At 43.0% G+C, this 20,037-nt stretch overlaps 1 protein-coding gene across 1 annotated transcript; it reads left to right on the plus strand.

Annotated features, from left to right (window-relative positions):
• The first annotated feature begins 11,486 nt into the window (after positions 1–11,486).
• LOC134126960 (BICD family-like cargo adapter 2) lies at positions 11,487–20,017 on the plus strand. The gene is given in 3 exon segments (XM_062560903.1): positions 11,487–12,346; positions 12,349–12,718; positions 19,954–20,017. Coding segments are annotated over 3 exon segments (1,254 nt in total). The 5' UTR covers positions 11,487–11,526.
• The last annotated feature ends 20 nt before the right edge of the window (positions 20,018–20,037 follow it).

Here is a 20,037-nt window from a genome sequence, read left to right on the forward strand (position 1 = left end):
TAGGAAAGTTGTACACTCCGTTTTAATTGCTTTTAACATGATTGCTTTATGTGTTGGCCTTATTGCTGGATCTGTGTTCATGTTCTGAATGCCCTGGTTTTACTGCAAAGTGTCTGCAACATGTAAAGCACTATAAAATGTATGATACTTTGCCTTAAAAGTGAGCAGAGGGAATTAATGTTCCTCTGGAAATTTACACTAAAGACGCATTTAAACCCTTAATCACAATGCAAGAATATGTTTTACAATATGCACAAATCTCTATAAGCTGAGTCTAATAGTGCATTTACTTACAAGTTTGTCATATAAAACGTGCAGTGCCATACAGAGCATCTGTGGGATGGTGAGAGCTTCGTGGTCCCATTTGTCCCCATCAAAATTGCCCTCATCACGTTTACAATTGTTCACTCCTCAGTGCGCAGTTTGATACCCTATTTTGCATTGAATCATACTGGGATGTTTACTCAAACTGATTGGCTGGCCCTACCAAAACAAAAATCCACAGGCCGCCACTGACAAATCTGTCTGATAGTACTACTCTTACTACAATAAAAAGTACTACTAGTATTTCAACTTTTATTAATACTTCAACTACTACTAATATTACTACTACAAATGATAATACTATTACTTTCACTACTACTACAAATACTACTGTGACTAATGGTATTAGTACTACAGCTAATAATACTAGTACTACTAGTAACACTACTACTACTATTGAAACTAAAACTACCACTATTTCTTCTACTGCTAGTATTACCAGTACCACAATTACAACTACAACACATTTTTTAAACCATCTCAGCTTTTGCCATTTCTGCATTTTCTGAAAGTAATTTCATTATTTCTTATATCTGTATTTTTCTTAATTCACTTCAGCTTCTGCAAATTCTGTATTTTTAGCAATTTCCTTAAATTCATTTCAGCGTTTTCATTTTTGTATTTTCAGCAATAATCTGAAATTCATTTGAGCTTCTAGCATTCCAATGCATTTTCAGCAGGAAATGCATTTTCTAGTTTCAAAAGTATTTTAAAAAATGTTCACGATATTATGATGGGGCCGTTTAGGACTTAACTATTGAGACACTCTTGCGCACTCTACTGAACAGGCTGCTCACTGCAGCGTGCGATGAGGCTGACCGCCCGGTGCTGCAGGGGTCTGACGGTCCCCGCTAACTGCACCCAGGGTCGGCTCTAGCCCATTGGCTGCCCTAGGCGATACTAAAATTTGCACCCCCCCACCTACCACCTGGGCCCACATTGAACCATATCCATACCATGTCATGTCTGCGTTCCGTCAGGTCCAAGTCCTCCCCTAATGCAGCTTCATATCGACCTGAGACTCACTGTCTCCTGTCCTACCCAGGGGTTAACCACATATCATTCTTCACCCAGTTACAAAACGCTGTGTCACATAATAGAAATGAGGAGTTTTCTGCATTTTGTTGCTTCACAATTTCTGTGTCCCTTGGCCATAGTCCCTCCAAAGACTATCTATTGTCTATTGACAACCCCATGAATCACACCCGGGCTACTCTCTTTTTTTGTGTGAAAGTAGACTCCGCTCTATTCACAATACTGTATGTCCTTTCAAGACAGTTTTACTTATAGTTCCTACTACTTTATACCTCTACTACAATCCAAAGGAATATGTTGTACTTCTTACTCCACTGTATTTAATAGTTATTCAAGTCATAATACAAATGACTTTTACTTAATTTTGTAGGCACTTTTTCTACATGTAGTATTTCTTCACTGTAATATTACTACTTAAATGATCCTCTTTTGAGTGATCATGCAGGGTGTTGCTTTCACTGGACTAAAAAGAAACAGTAAGCAGCTGCTACTCTTTGTATCTTTGATGAATGAAATATTTGTCATCCACATATACCATATGAAGGTGTACAAGAACTTAATAAACATTGACCCAATTCCATCTTGGAAATAGAGACTCGAGTTACTGTTTTGAGTATTTTAAAGGCACACAGATTTTATCCATAGAAGGGAGATGTGGTTTTGATTACCAACAGTTTTATTGAAAGAATCTAAGAAAATAAGAAATAATTCCCAATCCAAGATAATTCTAGCTATACATCCGTCAGTAGAAAGAATAAATTCCGACTTTTGAATATACTTATATGTATAATCATTAACATGTATTTAGCATCTTATAGATATAACAAACTAAACATTCGATGACTGTATGACAACAAACCCAGAGTTAATCTGTATAGGCCTTTCGAGGAAGAGGTAGAACAGTAACACACAGCTGTAGCTTCTTGACCATCAACAACCTGTGTGACTGGGTGGACATATTATCTGGTCCAAAGGCACCAGTGCAGACATTAAGGCTCTACTTAATAAAAACCTCATTTGAGCTCCTTCACAGCTTCCTGGAACATAACTGTCACGGTTACCTCGGACAGGACCCAGACGCAGACCAGATCAGTTGGGGTAAAACAAAAAGGTTTATTTTGTTGAGTCAGATAACAAAAACCACAAAACGGAAAAACACCAGTAGTCCACGACTTTCTGGTTCCAGGAGTGGGCCCTTCACAGAATCCTTGACCCACGAGAGATACGGGCGTGTCAGGGGGCCCGAAGTGTGGTGAGGCGAAGTCCAGCAGGTTGACCGACGGTCGTAGAAGGGACGATCTCTTGGCGGTGGCTTTCAGGTCAACGGCACGGACCAGAGATGGCGGTCCAGGAAGACTGCAGACTGCTTGAAGACTGAAGGATGGAGGTGTCGGGTGAAGGCTCAGCCCAGGAGCTGGAACAAGAAGAAGGGTTGAGAAGGTTTCAGAAGCTGACTTCCAGGATGATAGGTGCAGGCCAGGGATGGAGGTGGCTTTGGAGGGCTGACGAATGGAGGATTTTATTTGCTAAAAGAGGCTGTATGTAGAGGTCTAAACTGCAGCTGCCCACCACACACTCGAGGTGGATGGGGCACCTGCAGTCTACTGCCAGAGACTATGTGTAGAGGTTTGGCCTATAGGTGTCTGCCAGTGAAATGCAGGCAGAGGAGGCTCCAGCAGTTCACTGCCAGAACCTAGAGGTGGACTTTAAGACTGAAGCCGTCTGCAAGTAAAATACAGATGGAGGAGGCACCTGCAGCTTACCGGAAGATTGTAGATGTTAAGCCAAGTGGAGGTGAGTTTCAGGTCAACGGCACGGACCAGAGATGGCGGTTCAGGAAGACTGCAGACTGCTTGAAGACTGAAGGATGGAGGTGTCAGGCCTGGTTCTGGACCAAGCTGGAGGTTGAGCAGGTTTCTAGAGCTGTCTTCCAGGATTGAAAGTGTATTATTACTGAAATACTATCAAATAAAAACATACAAATAAATACAGCTTAATACAAAAAATACAGCATGATGAAACTTAAAAATGAATGTAAACATGTAAATCATTTTACTCCATGTAAGTAATTTCAAACTCAGATAAATTCTTTTCAAATGAATAAACATTCTTATTTGGATTATGCTTCCTAATATTACCTGGAGCATCAGTGCGTCTATTGCACCACCAGCTGTCAAACTGGTCTCTCCACTCTAGATAAACCCTCATATCTACCACCCAATCTGGCTCAGGCTGGTCCCATAACGGCCGATACTCACCAGGACTTACCTGCGAAGCTTCCCCGGGTCCCTGAGGAGGCTTAGGGGGACTTACCTGCGAAGCTTCCCCGGGTCCCTGAGGAGGCTTAGGGGGACTTACCTGCGATGGTTCCCCGGGTCCCTGAGGAGGCTTAGGGGGACTTACCTGCGATGGTTCCCCGGGTCCCTGAGGAGGCTTAGGAAAAGGTTTAATGTCTGGAGTACCAGTGGCTCTTTTAAACCACCGGCTGTTTAACTGGTATACGCACTCCACTCTAGCACAGCTCCTTTTAGATAATGGTTCATGGGGACTTACCTTAAAAGACTTACCTTGTCCATGGGTGGAAATTGAAGGGATGCTACGGAAAGATTTAGAGGAGGAGCAAGAAGAAGAACTAGAGGAGGAGCGAGAAGAACTAGAGGAGGAGCGAGAAGAAGTACTAGAGGAGGAGCGAGAAGAACTAGAGGAGGAGCGAGAAGAAGAACAAGAGGAGGAGCTAGAAGAGGAGGCAGAAGAATTAGAGGAGCCAGAAGAATTAGAGGAGGAGCTAGAAGAACTAGAAGAGGAGCCAGAAGAATTAGAAGAGGAACTAGGAGAACGAGAAGAGGAGCCAGAAGAATTAGAGGAGGAGCTAGAAGAATGAGAAGAGGAGCCAGAAGAATTAGAAGAGGAGCTAGAAGGAGAAGAGGAGCCAGAAGAATTAGAGGGGGAGCTAGAAGAACTAGAAGAGGAGCCAGAAGAATTAGAAGAGGAGCTAGAAGAAGGAGAAGAGGAGCCAGAAGAATTAGAGGGGGAGCTAGAAGAACTAGAAGAGGAGCCAGAAGAATTAGAAGAGGAGCTAGAAGAAGGAGAAGAGGAGCCAGAAGAATTAGAAGAGGAGCCAGAAGAATTAGAGGAGGAGCTAGAAGAAGGAGAAGAGGAGCCAGAAGAATTAGAGGAGGAGTTGGAAGAAGAGGGAAAGGAGAAGGTACCAGAGGAGGGAGGAGACGGCCCAGGTGAGGTGCCGATCAGGGAGGCCGGTCCTCTGATCCTGAGGATGGTCCGCAGGATCCCGGGCCGGTTAGGGTCCGGGATCTGGACGCTGGTGTAGCTGCACCGTCGGGCCATCTGAGGGTAAATAAACAACAACACAACCCTCAGATCACCGATGCACATCGTGGTCATTTCTCACATCACATATTGCATTAAAGTAGATTTAAAGTAGATGTCATGCAATAAATAATACACCAACAAAAGAAAACGCAGGATAATAAAACTGTTTGCATTTGGTTTAGTGTTGAAAACTGGTTTAAAACCCACGGACAGTCATATTATTAAATTGACCCCTGACCTGGTCTGATATTGCAACACCATTTTCTTTTCATAATTCATGAGAAAATGAAAGATTTGGCGGTGTAAATAAGAAGAAGAGTCTATCGGTTGTTTATTCTAAATATGAATATGTGCATGTATTTACATGTGTGTACATTAAAAATCAGTCAGGAAGCTTTATTACAGTCTACACAGAGTACATCTTACACTCAGACTAGTGTAAAATATAGTGTAAAATATAGAACTGGTATCGGGGGTTTTCCTGATACCAGTCCTTCTTCAATTTATCACCTCTTTATTCTATGAGTTGTACATCGCTGCGCGAGGGGGAGGTGCAGCACGCGCACATGCAGTCCTATACGGCTACTTAACAAATCGCTCTTGTCACTCTTATGAAATGCATCAAGCACGAGCAGAGTGCATTTCGATGTTAAATATCAAGAGAAATAGTGTATGGAGCATGTAATAATACATTCATAAGTAAGTTTCAACCACCGTGACTACACCTTCACGTTGTGACGTCACACCTCAACCGTCGCTATGGACCCGGTAGTTTCCAAATAAAAACATTTTTTTCAGCGTTCCATGGCGTTCTCAGCGCCATCTTTTTTCACAAATTCCAATGTTAATCTTCGACGATTTGTTACCATCAAACCAAAATAACAGTGTTTTAAAACATCTACACTAATTGTTGACACACCCCAGAGATGTCCCGCGAGTTGTAACACATCCCGCCCCTCCAATAATCATTTTACACGGAGAAATCCTCGACTGAGTGTCTTTGTCCATCAAATCTTATTTCTTTCACCTTTAAACTCAATGTTTCTTAGCCATGTATAACCTGGGGACCCTTCTAAGGATGTAAGAGGATCAAAACGTTGTCTTACTTGAACACCGAAGGTTCCAATCACAGCCAACTTCCTTCAGCAGGTGGTCGTCCTCGATGCTCCGCCGCTCCTGAGGGCCTGTTTCAGCCTCGTCTGTGCTCCACAAAAGATGTTAGGTAGTCGTTCACTTCTCCAACAATATTCGTATCCAGTAGATTCCGTCCAGCAGTCAAAAACTCAAAGATTTTGTTCTCAGCAGTTTGCTTTCACAAGAGGTTTAAAGTTCGTGTTCAAGTCAAAGTGCAAAAGGAACGTTCAGAATGTCCGCTGACCTTAAATACCCTCGGTCGGGTCATCGTTCGGTTGCCATGGCAATCGAGGGCGCGCGTGCGTGCGTATTTCTACGTGCTCTCGATTTTATTAAATATATATCGATTTTTATTTATTCCGGTATTATCCACGTTCTTTTCGTTCTGGCGAACATTTTAGTTGTTTATCATGCTATGTTGTGAACACAGCTTAAATAGTTATTAACACTGCAGCAGACCATAAATATCATTAAATAAATTGCATTAAGGACCAAGTCAGAAAATGTTCAATATATGTACATGCAGGGCCGGCTCTTCCTTTAGGCGACCAAGGCGACCGCCTAGGGAGCCAAGTTCGTGGGTAGCGCCCTCTAGCATAACGCATCTTTCTTCCAACAACTTTGATTAACGAAATAAAACCCAGGTGAAATAAAACCATGATTAAAACAAATAAACATGGCGCCCCCGCCATATGTACGGTATGTTATATGTGTTTGGTGGGGGCGCGACGGTCACGCGCAGCGGAGCTTATGGTTGCGTGCGTTGCAAGGCAATGGTCACACTCGGATCAAGCTAACGTAACATCAGTGCAAACTCTGGTGCAAAGGAACGAAGAAAAGCAGCAGGAGGAGAAGAAAGCCCTGTAAAGAGGTAACGTTATGTATTTCCAACTCAGACAAGTCATTTCATGGCACACATTGGATGCTTTAGATTAACACTGTGGTCGTTTACACAGCTAGTGTTGCCCTTGTTAGCCAACGTGCTTTAAGACTTAAGGAGCCTTCCAGCTAGCATAGTGATGACACATTCAAATCACTAATCAAAATACACCTCTTCACGGTTCCACATTGAGACTTGTCCGGGATACTTTTTATCTGCATAATGCGGATTTTATATTACCGATTTGAAACGGAATACATTTGTGTGTGACGTTAGCTAACGTTAGCTAGCGTTTTTCATAAGTGACGTTAGCTAACGTTAGCTAGCGTTTTTCATAAGTGACGTTAGCTAACGTTAGCTAGCGTCAGCAGCTTCGTTCCTAGCAAGCAAGCCATTATTCGCATAATTTAAAACGGTTTAATTTAACGTTAGGTACTTAAATATCATAAATTGTCTAAATGTTAAACATTTTTACAAACACCTTAATTGTTACCTATATTATTTGCACAATATTACAACTCATCCGCGTTGTCAAAGGGAAACGTGCCTAAATAAATGAAAATGATTAAGCTGTACCCGGACTTTTGTTCATAGACAAGTGAAACGCTGATGTAACATAACGTTACTTGTCCAAATGACAAAGGCCTCAAATCATTAATGTCGAGGCATTCTCTTCAGATTAGTTTTTTTTACCCGATAGTAACTGTTTTTTATTGTTTTGAATTGCATTTATTATGCCTGGTTTGTTTGTTGGTTTTATTGTTTATCTGTGCTATATAAGTAGTGGTTTTACTTTAAAATGTCTTTGAGTACCATGTAAAGCGCTATTTCAATAAAATGTATTAATATCATTACTAACAAATGGTATTCTCTTAATGTACAATCTGGTATATATATGCATTGTCTGGATTGTATTTATGGTAATGCAGAGACACTCACCTCCTGAACAAAGCTCAGCTGATCCCCAGGTTCACCTCTCTCTGATCCTTTTAAGTTTGTATTTATTATAGTTATTGGTGGTAGTAATAGTTTTAGTAGAAGAAGTAGCAGTCTATAAATGCATATTAATAAAGCTATAATCATCTGTAATAGTTGAATTCACTCAAAATTATGACCTCACCCTTCCATTCATTGTAAACGACTTTCAACCCCATTCTTGATCGTTTCATCATTTTAAAGAACTTCACTGATGTGGTAATTCTCTGTGCTTAAATACAGCTGCAGGTGAAGAGACATGTAGGACCACACCTAGCACAGCAGCCGATGAAACAGAGCATGCAGCAGGTAATCTATTTAATAATCTTTATTTGACTTTACATTTACAAAACAATAATTTATTTACACCTAATTCAAATTTTTGAATAATTTTTTACTCTAGAACACTACTGATCCTGTTAACAGAAGAAAAACATTTTTTAGATGCATTTACTGCCTGTCGTATGACTCACAAGATCAGTAATAAATCTCAACATATGACCAAGAGAAAAAATCAGTCATTGTATTGCCTATTGCCATAATCTGTATTAATAGATGAACATCAATTGTATGTATGTGCCTTCAGGTGAAGGAGCAACTGACACAACTCGCCCTGATTCTGCACTACAGCCTGCAGACACTTTCTCCCCCACAACAAGTTCTGATGTCCATGAGTCCATCAGGGAAGAACCGATTGATCCTGCTGACTGACCAACCCTGTCTGGCCAAAGTTACCCAAAATTAAAATATTCTGAGACCATTATATTTGCATGTAGGACATTTTTCAAATATAAATGTACAATATAATACAAACAACATAGTGTACCTATAATGTATAGCAGAATGATGTCGTTAAGGGGTAAAGGTGGGTCCCGGAGCCAGACAAGTTGAGAACCACTGTATTAGAACACATCTTCAAATAGGTCATCTGTTCATCTAGCTTTGAAGGATATTCAAGAAATTCAAGGAAATCAGTCATGTTTTTCTGCTTATGGCACATTCAGGGCACAGATCCGAATTATATCAATCGATCAAGCTAGGCATACCAACCATCCTTTTCTTGTAATTTACGAGATATTGATCTTTACTTATGGCTTAATTCATCAGGTGAAGGTCTGACGTCTGGCCTACAAACTAACCGAGAAGAAAAGAACTCTAGTAGAGCTATTGTTGTTGTAAGAGCCAGTATGCTCTCAAATGGCTGTTGTAGTTCCACTGGAGAACACTGGGTGGAGTATGGGTTTAAAGGTATATAGATAATCAGAGAGCAGGGGAGGCCAGGTGTAATGGGGAAGCAAACAGTTTTTGACCGTGAGGATCAAGCGTGAGGATCAAGAATCATGGTGGACCATAACTATGGATTGCAATGTGTTTGAGCATCAGAACCGAGCCAAAATAAAGAAGATAAATGCAGTATTGGACTGGAAGTGGATTTGTTTGGAACCACGCGTCAGATAGCCCTACAAACACCTCTAACTAGTGACAAGATGGTAATTTGCAGCTACACTTTGTCAAAAACTACTTCTTTGTGGACTATCACGCATCGCTTTGGAACTTTTTTTTAACTAAGCACTGGATTCCGCTGTGGAGTTGGATATAATTGGACGTATGAATCAAGAACCAGTCGCAACGAAGCGAGCGAATTAATTCAAGGTATGTGTAGTGCTACCTATGAATGGCTCTTGTGTGCACACCTTTAATAGCATAAATCCAATGCGTTGGTTGCTTAAGTTTACAGTTACTGACAAGTTGAATGAACTCAACACTCTGAAAATGAGTGTGAGTAATTGTGAAGATTTTATGGCTTTCATGTTCTGGTGTTGATGACAATGCTTGTCAAGATGACATTGAACCAAATGATAGCGTTTCAAACATTTCCTCACGAGTGTCAACTAAACCATCCAGTAGGAAAAGTTCTAGCAGTGTGCGTACTGGGAGATCTTCTGCTTCTTCAGCACGAATTATAGCAGAGGCAGAAAAGGCTGCATTAATTGCACGTGCAACTGCTTTAAAGGAGAAACATGCCTTGGAGGTACAACAGGAACAACTGAGGCAAAGACAAGAGCAAATGGATATTGATGCAGATATTGCTGCTGCTAGTGCTAAAATTGCGGTTTTAAACAATTCTGACGGCCAGCATCGTAAAACCTTTTCTGATGGTATGAATGCATATTATGATAAAGGAAGTATAATGGGTGGCAAAGAAGTTATTCTTAACCCTCATGTTGAGGAATATAGACCAAGGAATTGTTTCCAGCAAGCAAACCAAAGGAATGTGGTTCAGCAAACTCACAGTGCACTGCAATCTGATCTTCATTCTGTGTCACAAATGCAAACATCAAATGTAATGCCGAACAGCAATGGAACATCAACTTCAAACATCTGCAGTATTATGCAAAAACAAAATGAGATTACTGCTCTTCTTGTACAACAACAACAATCCAGCACACTGCCTCAAAGAGATATTCATGTGTTTGATGGTAATCCTTTGCAATATAGAACTTTCATCAGAGCATTTGAACATGGAATAGAGGACAAAACCAACAATTATCGAGATCGTTTGTACTTTCTGGAACAGTACACGCAAGGTCAACCTAAGGAACTTGTGCGCAGTTGCCAGCACATGGATGCACAAAGAGGATATGTGCAAGCTAAAGCATTGTTAAAGGAACATTTTGGCAATGAGTTCAAAATAGCTGCTGCATATATAGAGAAAGTACTTGGATGGCCTTCAGTAAAATCAGAGGATGTAAGTTCACTGCAGAGTTATGCTCTCTTTTTGCGTGGATGCTGTAATGCAATGGAAGAAATTGAGTACATGGAGGAGCTGGAGATGCCAAGCAATTTGAAAACAGTCATCACGAAGCTGCCTTACAAATTAAGGGAGAACTGGAGAACTGTTGCTTGTGAGCTATTGGAAAGGCACAATCGAAGGGCAAAGTTCAGAGATATCGTAACATTTGTGGAACGTCAAGTTAAAATGTCATCTGATCCACTTTTTGGTGATATCCAGAGTACTCAAATTGTACAACAGATAGCTCAACGTAGGAATACAATTAGAAACAGCTTTGCAACAACGGTTGTTACGAACAGCAAGTCAATTCAGTGTTGTGTGTCTGATTTCAGATCAAAATCTCAAGTTGTATGTTTGTGTTGCAAACGTGATCACTTATTGGAGCAGTGTACACATGCAAAACAAGATGCACAAGGGAAAAACTGAACTTTCTAAAGGAGAAAGGTATCTGCTTTGGCTGTCTTTGTGTTGGACACATGAGCAGAGATTGTGAAAAGCGCTTGACTTGCACAGTATGTGGCCAAATGCATCCCAGCATTCTGCATTTTCAACAGAAGGAGAGAACATGCACTCAAGAACAAAATCGTCCATCACTAAGTAGTGCGCTTGTTGCCCTTCAAGCATGTGGTCAAACAGGGGCCGGTAATGGAGAATGTGCATTATCAATTGTACCAGTTCAAGTCAAATCCTGTAAAGGACAAAAGGTAATTCAAACATATGCATTCTTGATCCTGGTAGTTCTGCCACATTTTGTTCAGAACACTTAATGCACCGTTTGAAATTAAAAGGAAAGAAAACTAATATTCTTTTGAAAACAATGAGCAATCAAAGGTCTGTTAGTAGTTCTATTCTGACTGGATTGGAAGTGTCTAGCCTTTATAATGACATCTTTTACAATCTTCCGGAAGTTTTCACTCAGGAGAAAATGCCTGTGTCCAAAGATAACATTGTTACCGAAGGGGATTTGGATAAATGGCCATACATGAAAGGTGTTAAGATCCCTCAAATTCCTGCTGATGTGGATTTGCTAATTGGAGCAAATGCTTCCAAGGTAATGGAGCCCTGGGAGGTTAAAAACAGTGATGGAGAAGGACCTTATGCAGTTAGAACCCTACTGGGATGGGTCGTGAATGGACCATTACAAGGAAGCAAGGACAATGGGAACACAATTGAATGTCCGGATGTTACTGTTAATAGGTACGCAGACAAGCTGGAGGAGCTGGAGCAGGGCAGGCATGAGCTGCGGCTGAAGCTGGAGGGCTGCCAGTCCCAGTGGGAGAGCCAGGTGTTGGACCTGGAGAGGGATGCGAGGGAGCTGAGCTCCCAGGTGGAGCGGCTCAACCGGGCCCTCGGCGAGGCCGAGAGGGACAAGAGTCGAGCCCAGATGGAGCAGAGCGAGCTCACGCAGCGACTCGGGGAGCAGCTCAACACTGCAATGGAGGTGGAGAGAGCCATGTCCAGTAAGCTGCAGACCCAGGTGGAGGAGCTTCAGGAGGAGGTGTCCCTGCAGGAAGGTAGGAGCCACGGAGACGCCTCCCTGCTGTCCGAGCTGGAGAGCAGCATGGAGACGACAAGCCTCAGGGTCAGCAAAGAAGAGATTACACAAGAAATGTGGTCCAGTCTTCAGTTACTGCTCCCACTGACACCGAAATTGAACAGCTCGGGGAGGTCAGAGGTCGTGGATCAAAAGGAAGACCTGCACACAATGCTGCATCAGCTGAAGGGAGTGGCCCAGACTCTGGCACTGACGTGCAGCCCTCAGGAGCTGAATCAAGCTTTTGTCGACAGGACGGGCGATCAGTGTGAGAATCCGAGTGCAGCGCATGAGCTGAGAGATCAGAACGTCCATCTGCAGCAGGAAAACGCTGAGTTGAAACGCTGCAGGACGTGGAGGAGGAGGCCGACGTCGTCCAACAGGCCATCAGAGATCGAGATGAAGCCATAGCCAAGAAAAACCTGATGGAGGCGGAGTTGGTGAGAAGTAAAAGTGACATGATGTCTCTCAACAACCAGTTATTAGAAACCATCCAACGTAAGCTGGAGTTGTCACAGGAACTGGAAGCCTGGCAGGACGATATCCAGATCGTTATCAACCAGCAGCTCAGGTCCCAGCAGCAGATGGAGCATCCTCAGAAGAAGTCCACCTCCAACGGCACGTCCTTCTTCCGCAGGGGGGGCAGAGCCGCCTCCACCTCCTCCACCTAGAGTTCAGACGCGAATCAAGGCAAAACACCCTGGAGAGACTGGTTGATGGGACGAGTCTTGGAAGTTTTTCCTGATAAAAATGGACTTGTACGTTCTGTGCGAGTACAAACTAAAACCAATATACTTGAGAGACCTGTGACAAAGCTTTGTCTATTGTATGACAACCTGGAAAATTAAAGGACTGATTGCAAAGACTTATGTTCTAAAAATGGAAGATTGTTTAAATGCAATGTTGTACAGTGTCGCTTGGGACTTTAATGGCTATTTGTATAAATATTGTATTGAATTGTAATGTCTACTTGTCATGTACAATTAGGGGCCGGAGTGTAAGAGCCAGTATGCTCTCAAATGGCTGTTGTAGTTCCACTGGAGAACACTGGGTGGAGTATGGGTTTAAAGGTATATAGATAATCAGAGAGCAGGGGAGGCCAGGTGTAATGGGGAAGCAAACAGTTTTTGACCGTGGAGGATCAAGCGTGAGGATCAAGAATCATGGTGGACCATAACTATGGATTGCAATGTGTTTGAGCATCAGAACCGAGCCAAAATAAAGAAGATAAATGCAGTATTGGACTGGAAGTGGATTTGTTTGGAACCACGCGTCAGATAGCCCTACAAACACCTCTAACTAGTGACAAGATGGTAATTTGCCGCTACAGTTGTAATGTAATGTCTGTGGAACCTGACTCGGTGAGCCCTACTGGACCCACTTCCAAGTCCTCACTGGTGAATTCAAATTGTTTGCTAACTTGCTAATTGTTCTAATTCACCGTGGGAGATTTCCTCGCTCACTGTAGTTGGGGTTTGTTGATCTGCCTTCATAGGTTTTCCTCCTCACCTCCTTTGGGCCTGTGTTTGTGAGGGGTCACCACACCTGGCTGATGGCGATACCAATAAAACACCCAGGCTCACTGCTCCTGTTCTTTGATGGATTCATCCTCAGCGAGGGACTTTCAAAAAGAAACCTTACTGTATGTCCTACCAGGGATAATAACAAACAGGACTGATGCTTTTCAACATTAAAGGGCGCCTTTCTTTCTTTTCGCCGTGCCGCTTGAAGGCTCTTTGATCACTGTTTGATTGTTTTCTTGCCAAACTAGAGGCAGAACCTACAATCTGCTAAATCTTTGATCAACACTGTGAGAGGGACTAATGAGGCCGAGCTGGAGTTACAGGCCTCCTTTGACTCTTTAACCCTTTACTTGGCGTTTTATTTCTGATTTTATTTTTGGTCATTGGAGCTTTTTAGACATTTATGTAATACTTATATTTGCACTTATTTTCCACAACTTGTAACACACTAATCCCTATTCTTCTATTTAATCGGTACAGTTTTTTTATCATTGTATTTTGAAAATGCAGCAAGTTCATCGCGAGAGAGGATAAAAACAGTCAGATGAAAACAGTCCGGTCGTGACAATGCATACTTGTCACGACCGGACGATGGCCCTGAACCCAAGCGCACGACTCACTAGACGAGCTTCCAAAAAAATCTAAGTTTATTGACAAAAGGGCGAGAGCCGCTGAAATGAAAATCACTTGTGGTCGAGGAAAAAAAACTATACTCAATCTAAGAAAAAAAAGGGATCTAGAACATGAACACTAGGCTAAGAAAAAGGAGTCAAAACAGAAGGCGAGCCTGAACAAGATGCAAAGAAAACGTGGAACAGCTATGGCGATGGATACGTACTCTGGTTCCTTGGCGTGGGACAAGGCACAGGACAAAGGGAGACTCAGACAATATATACACACACAGGGTGGGGGCGCAGGTGGAAACAGTCAGGGGCAGGGCAGACCATCAGACCGGCACACAGGGGGAAGGAGCAAGTTGCCTGAAACAAGAGGAAGGTTCATTTTCAAAATAAAACAGGAACTCACGAGAACGACACGAGACAACGTGACTAACAGTTTCCTTGACATGACAATACCTGCTAATTAAAGCTGGTTCTGATTTATTCAAACCCAATCTCTCCCCTTACATCTTTGCAAACATTATCTTATGTTTCAACATCAGTCCGAGTGTTAGGAAGAATCGGCTGGTCGGAGGACCTTCCCCCTCTTCCATGATGACCTTGACCTCCAGCTTGTACAGACTGTCTGGCTGAAAGCTTGACACCACCAAGCGGTTACCATCCTGAATGCGAGGAGGATGAAGCAGAGGACACATTTTGAAAAGTGAAGTTATGTATATTGTAGCTCAGGGACCCTGCAATTTGGGTCCAGGGAAAATACAGAATTGAATTTGAATTAAACTCAGAGACGTCAAAGAGGGCAACGTTAACAAACCAAAATGACATGTCGTTTGAACATTAAATGTTACTTCTACAAGCCAAAAAAATGTAATATTTTTGTTATGTCCCGGATGTTCCTTCTGAATCTGGGACATGGTCAAACCCGACATCCCGACCCTGCCAAGCTGCTTGTTCCTCCCTCTCGGAGAGAAAAACACTCGCCAAGATCCCAACTCTTTGCTGTCCTTGCTCCTAAATGGTGGAACGAGCTCTGTGATGACATCAGGACCGCAGAGAGCCTTTACATCTTCTGCCACAAACTAAAGACACACCTCTTCAGACTAGATCTCGACTAAAAACATGGATGTAGACCTAAGTATTATGTTTAGATGTAGACCTATTTATGCTGTAATTATCCCCATTATTTTATTTAAATAATACAATTCTATAACAGAAGATACCGGTAAGTAAGAAATAAAGGCGCCTAATACAAGCCTGCCCCAAATACAGGCCGGTGCGCTGTGCAGCCTATGTAAATAAAAGCCCCGGCCACTATTTGAGGATTTACGGTATATTCATGAGTGGGGGGTTGGTCCCATGCGTGGTTGATACAGGGTCTATGGTCTCAACCATAACAGAGTTATCTTTGTACAGCATTTTAAACCTTTGGGCACAGAAAAACGTTATTGCAATTGGCTAAGGCTAAGTGCTGCTAATGGGCTAGTAATACGTATGTGTAGGCTACTTTGAGTTGGATGTACAGCTTTGTACAGCTAAGGTTATTGCATAACGGGGAAGTGCTGGTGGTCAGGGATCCCCCAGAAAGTATTCCCACAGACTCTGGTGTACTAGGAAATAGGAACATTATCAAGGAGTGTTACTGGAAACTGTAAAAGCATGGTCCGGTTCTTTTTAACCTGCCTTCTGTGTTAGAGGCTCCAATTCAGCAAGCTTTCCACCAGTGTCACCAGGTCCTGACCATCGCTCAGGTTGTTTAAAAGTAAAGGGAAAAAAAAGTTTGCTGAGTCCCGGGGGGTACTATAAAATTGGTGGCAGCCACATGGTACCAGCATCTCTTGGAAGATAATGCTTTGTTTGAACCATCGAACAATGGCTTACCTGCAGGGTTACTAGCATCCCCAGCGCTAGAGTGCAAAATGAGAGGTACATTTTACATCCCCCCTGTCAATGTAGGCACCCATAGGCACCCAGGATGTATGTACAGTTCTGTAATATTCTATAGTATAGTCCCGGTCCACTTTTTTTACCCCAGTCAGCCACTGCTGTCAAAGTTTTAGCTGAGGACTTAGTATCAGGAATACACACAATGTCCCTTCTGTAGCTCCAGTGCCGCAGTAGCAACACATTAAGCTCTTTCAAAGAGCAGAATTAAACTGGACCGTGTGTCGCTAATCAACTCTGGCACTTGCGGATGGACGTCTGCCCGGCGGAGATGGCAACAAAAGGATTAATGAGTACTTCTTAGCCCGAGGGTCCGCTAGGACGACGCTGCGCCAAATGGTAACGAGCCAAAGTCATGGGCTGTCTCACAGTGACAAAGGCTGATCAAGATTCCCATCAGGCCTCTGCGAGCTGTACTGGCATGGATCTGTGTTATTATTTATGTGGATGAACAAAAATTGTTGAGAAAGATGACTGGGGGTTGCCACATTGCTGAAGGCAAGTCCAAAACTAAGAGGTGTCCATATGTAAAATGTTTTCATTGTTCCTTTATATGGTCTCTATATTCTCGTAAATACTAATAATCACAATTGCGCGAGAGATACGTGTTTGCAATGCTTCAAGCAGCTCCAAGAGAATTTATTCAGCCAGCACAAACCTCAGGGCCGGAGTTTATAGCGAGCTGGAATGACTGGGTCTAAATCAAGGACAGATAGAAAAGCGAGAAAACACATTTTCTCATTGTTGCAATAAAGGTGAATGAAGTTTGTTTAATTAAAGTTTGAAGTTTTGTATTTTCACGCTGGATATTGATGGTCAACATATTTAGCTGATTGGATCTTTTATATAAACAATGCCAAAATTATCGAATGCTCTCCTGAGTCAAATGGAGCTGATTTTTCTTTTTGTTGTCAAATTAAATAATAAGGACCTCAGTCCATTATCTTTGAGCTACTAAGGTGTATCTACCTCTGGAAAAACCTGGATGACGCGCCGGTGATGAGTCCACTCTGCCTGCTGTTTTTGTTTCGCTTTGTCGTGTGGAAAACAAGTGATCGAGTCCTCTCGTACACTTTAAATTCAATTTATTCTACATTGACACAAAACAGTTCCTTGTAGGTAACAAAACCCTTTGCCCTTCCAGGGTCAAACACACCTGAAAAACACTGTGACTCCACTACCTGAGCTCATTAGTGTTTAGTCGACCTCCACCCAGTGTACAAAAAAACGAAGTTCCAACATTACCACCACCATTTTGCTAACTTTGTTTTCGTTTGATTGAATAAAGACAAAAGCCAGACAGAACAGACCTTGCTTAAAGGGTTCCTGGTGTACGGTCCTACATACCCTGGGATCAGACGGATCGCACTACCGAGACCCCGCCCCCCCCCCTTTGTCAATCTATTGTCTGATCTCTGCTCTTCCACTACAGATCCTACTACCCACCTGGTCCCCTGCTGTGCTGCCTGCCTCCTGCCTGACATCTCCATCTGGACTCCGCCACCGAGTTACCAGAGCTGTACATTTAATCTGTTTATTAAATTACTTGAATCACCAGTTGGTGTCCTGTGTGGGATCTCTGCGTGCTGGGTCACATACAAAGTCCTAACAAAACGTGTATGAAGATTCACATAAAGCAAACACCATTAAAACATGTCGCATCTAAGGAGGTCTTGAATGATATTTTTAAGTGTATGAAGAGGTCTGAACTGCAGCTGCCCACCACACACTACAGGTGGAATGGGCAACTTCAGTCTACTGCCAGAGGCTGTGGGTAGAGGTTTGGCCTATTGATGTCTGCTAACTGCCAGAACCTAGAGGTGGACCTTAGGACTGAAGCCGTCTGCAAGTAAAATACAAGTGGAGGAGGCACCTACAGTCTACTGCCAGGGGCTACACAGTAGGTGAAGGTTTAAACTGCAGCAGTCTTCCACTGAAATACAAGGGAAAAGGGAACCTGCAGTTTACTGCCAGAGGCTGTAGGTGGAGGTTAAGCACCTGCAGTTTACCGGCAATGGCTTTAGGTGGAGGTATGGCCTCAAGCTCTCTCTGATAAGCAGCAGGTAGAGGTGGCACCTGCAGTTAACCACTAGAGACTGTTGGTGGAGACTTTGCCTGCAGCATCCTGCCAAAAAATACAGAAGGGGGAAATGCCTGCAGTAAACTGGCAGGGGCTATAGGTTGAAGTTTGGACATAAGCAGTCTGCAAGTTAAAAACAGGTGGAGGAGACACCTGCAGTCTACTGTAAGAGGCTTAAGGTGGAGGTTTGGTCACCAGCTGCCTGCCAAAAACTACAGATGGGGAAGCAAGGACCTGGACCAAGAAGAAGGCTGAGAAGGTTTTGGAAGCTGTCTTCCAGGATGACAGGTGCAGGCCAGGGATGGAGGTGGCTGTAGAGGGCTGATGGATGGAGGATTTTAGTTGCTAAAAGAAGCTGTATGAAGAGGTCTGAACTGCAGCTGCACACCACACACTACAGGTGGGGAGGGGGGGGGGAGGCAGATGTTAAGCCAAGTGGAGGTGAGTTTCAGGTCAACGGCACAGACCAGAGATGGTTCAGGAAGCCTGAAGGAGGTTGAGAAGGTTTCAAAAGCTGTCTTCCGGGATGACAGGTGCAGGCCAGGGATGGAGGTGGCTGTAGAGGGCTGATGGATGGAGGATTGTTGTTGCTAAAAGAGGCTGTACAAAAATATTCATTGGAAGAACTCAATTAATTTGTGTGCAGGATTTCCATCCATTGTAGATATAACTCAATCTAAGAACATCCATGAAATAGGATTAAATTGAGTTAGCCCAACTCATTTTGATCAATTAATCTCAAATTAATAGATTCCATTAATCAAATAAAAAACAACGTTGTTCGTTCAACTCAATCTACTCTCATAAAATAAGTCATTGAATGAACTCAATTAATTTGTGTGCTGGATTTCCATCCAATACACATGTACTCAACTCAACACCTAACTCAATTTTAAGAACATCCGTGTAATAGGACTAAATTGAATTAGTCCAACTCATTTTGATCAAATACTTCTAAAGCATAATTATTTTATGCTCCTTTACGCGCGGGTCGCTGTCGCATGTGATGGTCAGAGGGAGCATTTATCTCTCTGTGTGTGTGTGTGTGTGTGTGTGTGTGTGTAAGGTTCGGAACACATTCACCCATTGTGATCGCGACACACAGATCTCTCGAGGCCTCGCCACGGCTTCCCTTGGCGGCGATGTGAGCCAGCGGGTCGATTTGACCCGAGCGTTGTCAAGGGTCAGTGTGACCCGAGGTCGTCGTCAGGGCTGAGACGCTCGGCGATGTGAGCGACCGGGTCCATTTGACCCGAACGACGGAGACAAAGACGACAATCCCAGCCCTTCTGATCGCGACGCGTAGCAAGCCGTCATCTCGGGAGACCTCGCCGGGTCGCTTTGACCCGAACAGCGGAGGCCTCTCGGGTGGCCAGTGTTGCCGAGGGTCAGAGAAACCCGAGGACAACGAGAGCGTTTTGTATTTTCATAGCTGTTTAGCTGTTTAGGTTCAGGATGTTTTATTTCAACAATGCTAAAAATTGAGAATACTCCCTTAGGTCAAACGGAAAAATGTTTTTTTTATTATCAGATTAAATAACTTTCATGCACTGAGAACACACTGTGAAAGGGTTAAAGCTCTATGCTGAAAACAAGAAAACATCTTAACCAGATAACTGGGTTTGCAGCTAAACATGGGTCTTCTCTTGTTTATTCTTGTTTATTGTCCCGTAAGATATCAAAAACATTTGAAGAATATGCTGTCCACAAAGTTGTTCCAGAGATCAAGGTTTATTCAGATATGTATAAAAGGACCGAAGTCTGCGGGAATTCCAGTCTCAAGGTTAAAACGAGGCAGACATGGTAGACGCAGAGCGGCAGACGAAATAAAAATACCTCCTAATTGAAGCTATTTTCCTGCTGACAA

This window comes from Pungitius pungitius, chromosome 3, assembly GCF_949316345.1.
Source record: "Pungitius pungitius chromosome 3, fPunPun2.1, whole genome shotgun sequence".
Classification (NCBI taxonomy): domain Eukaryota; kingdom Metazoa; phylum Chordata; class Actinopteri; order Perciformes; family Gasterosteidae; genus Pungitius; species Pungitius pungitius.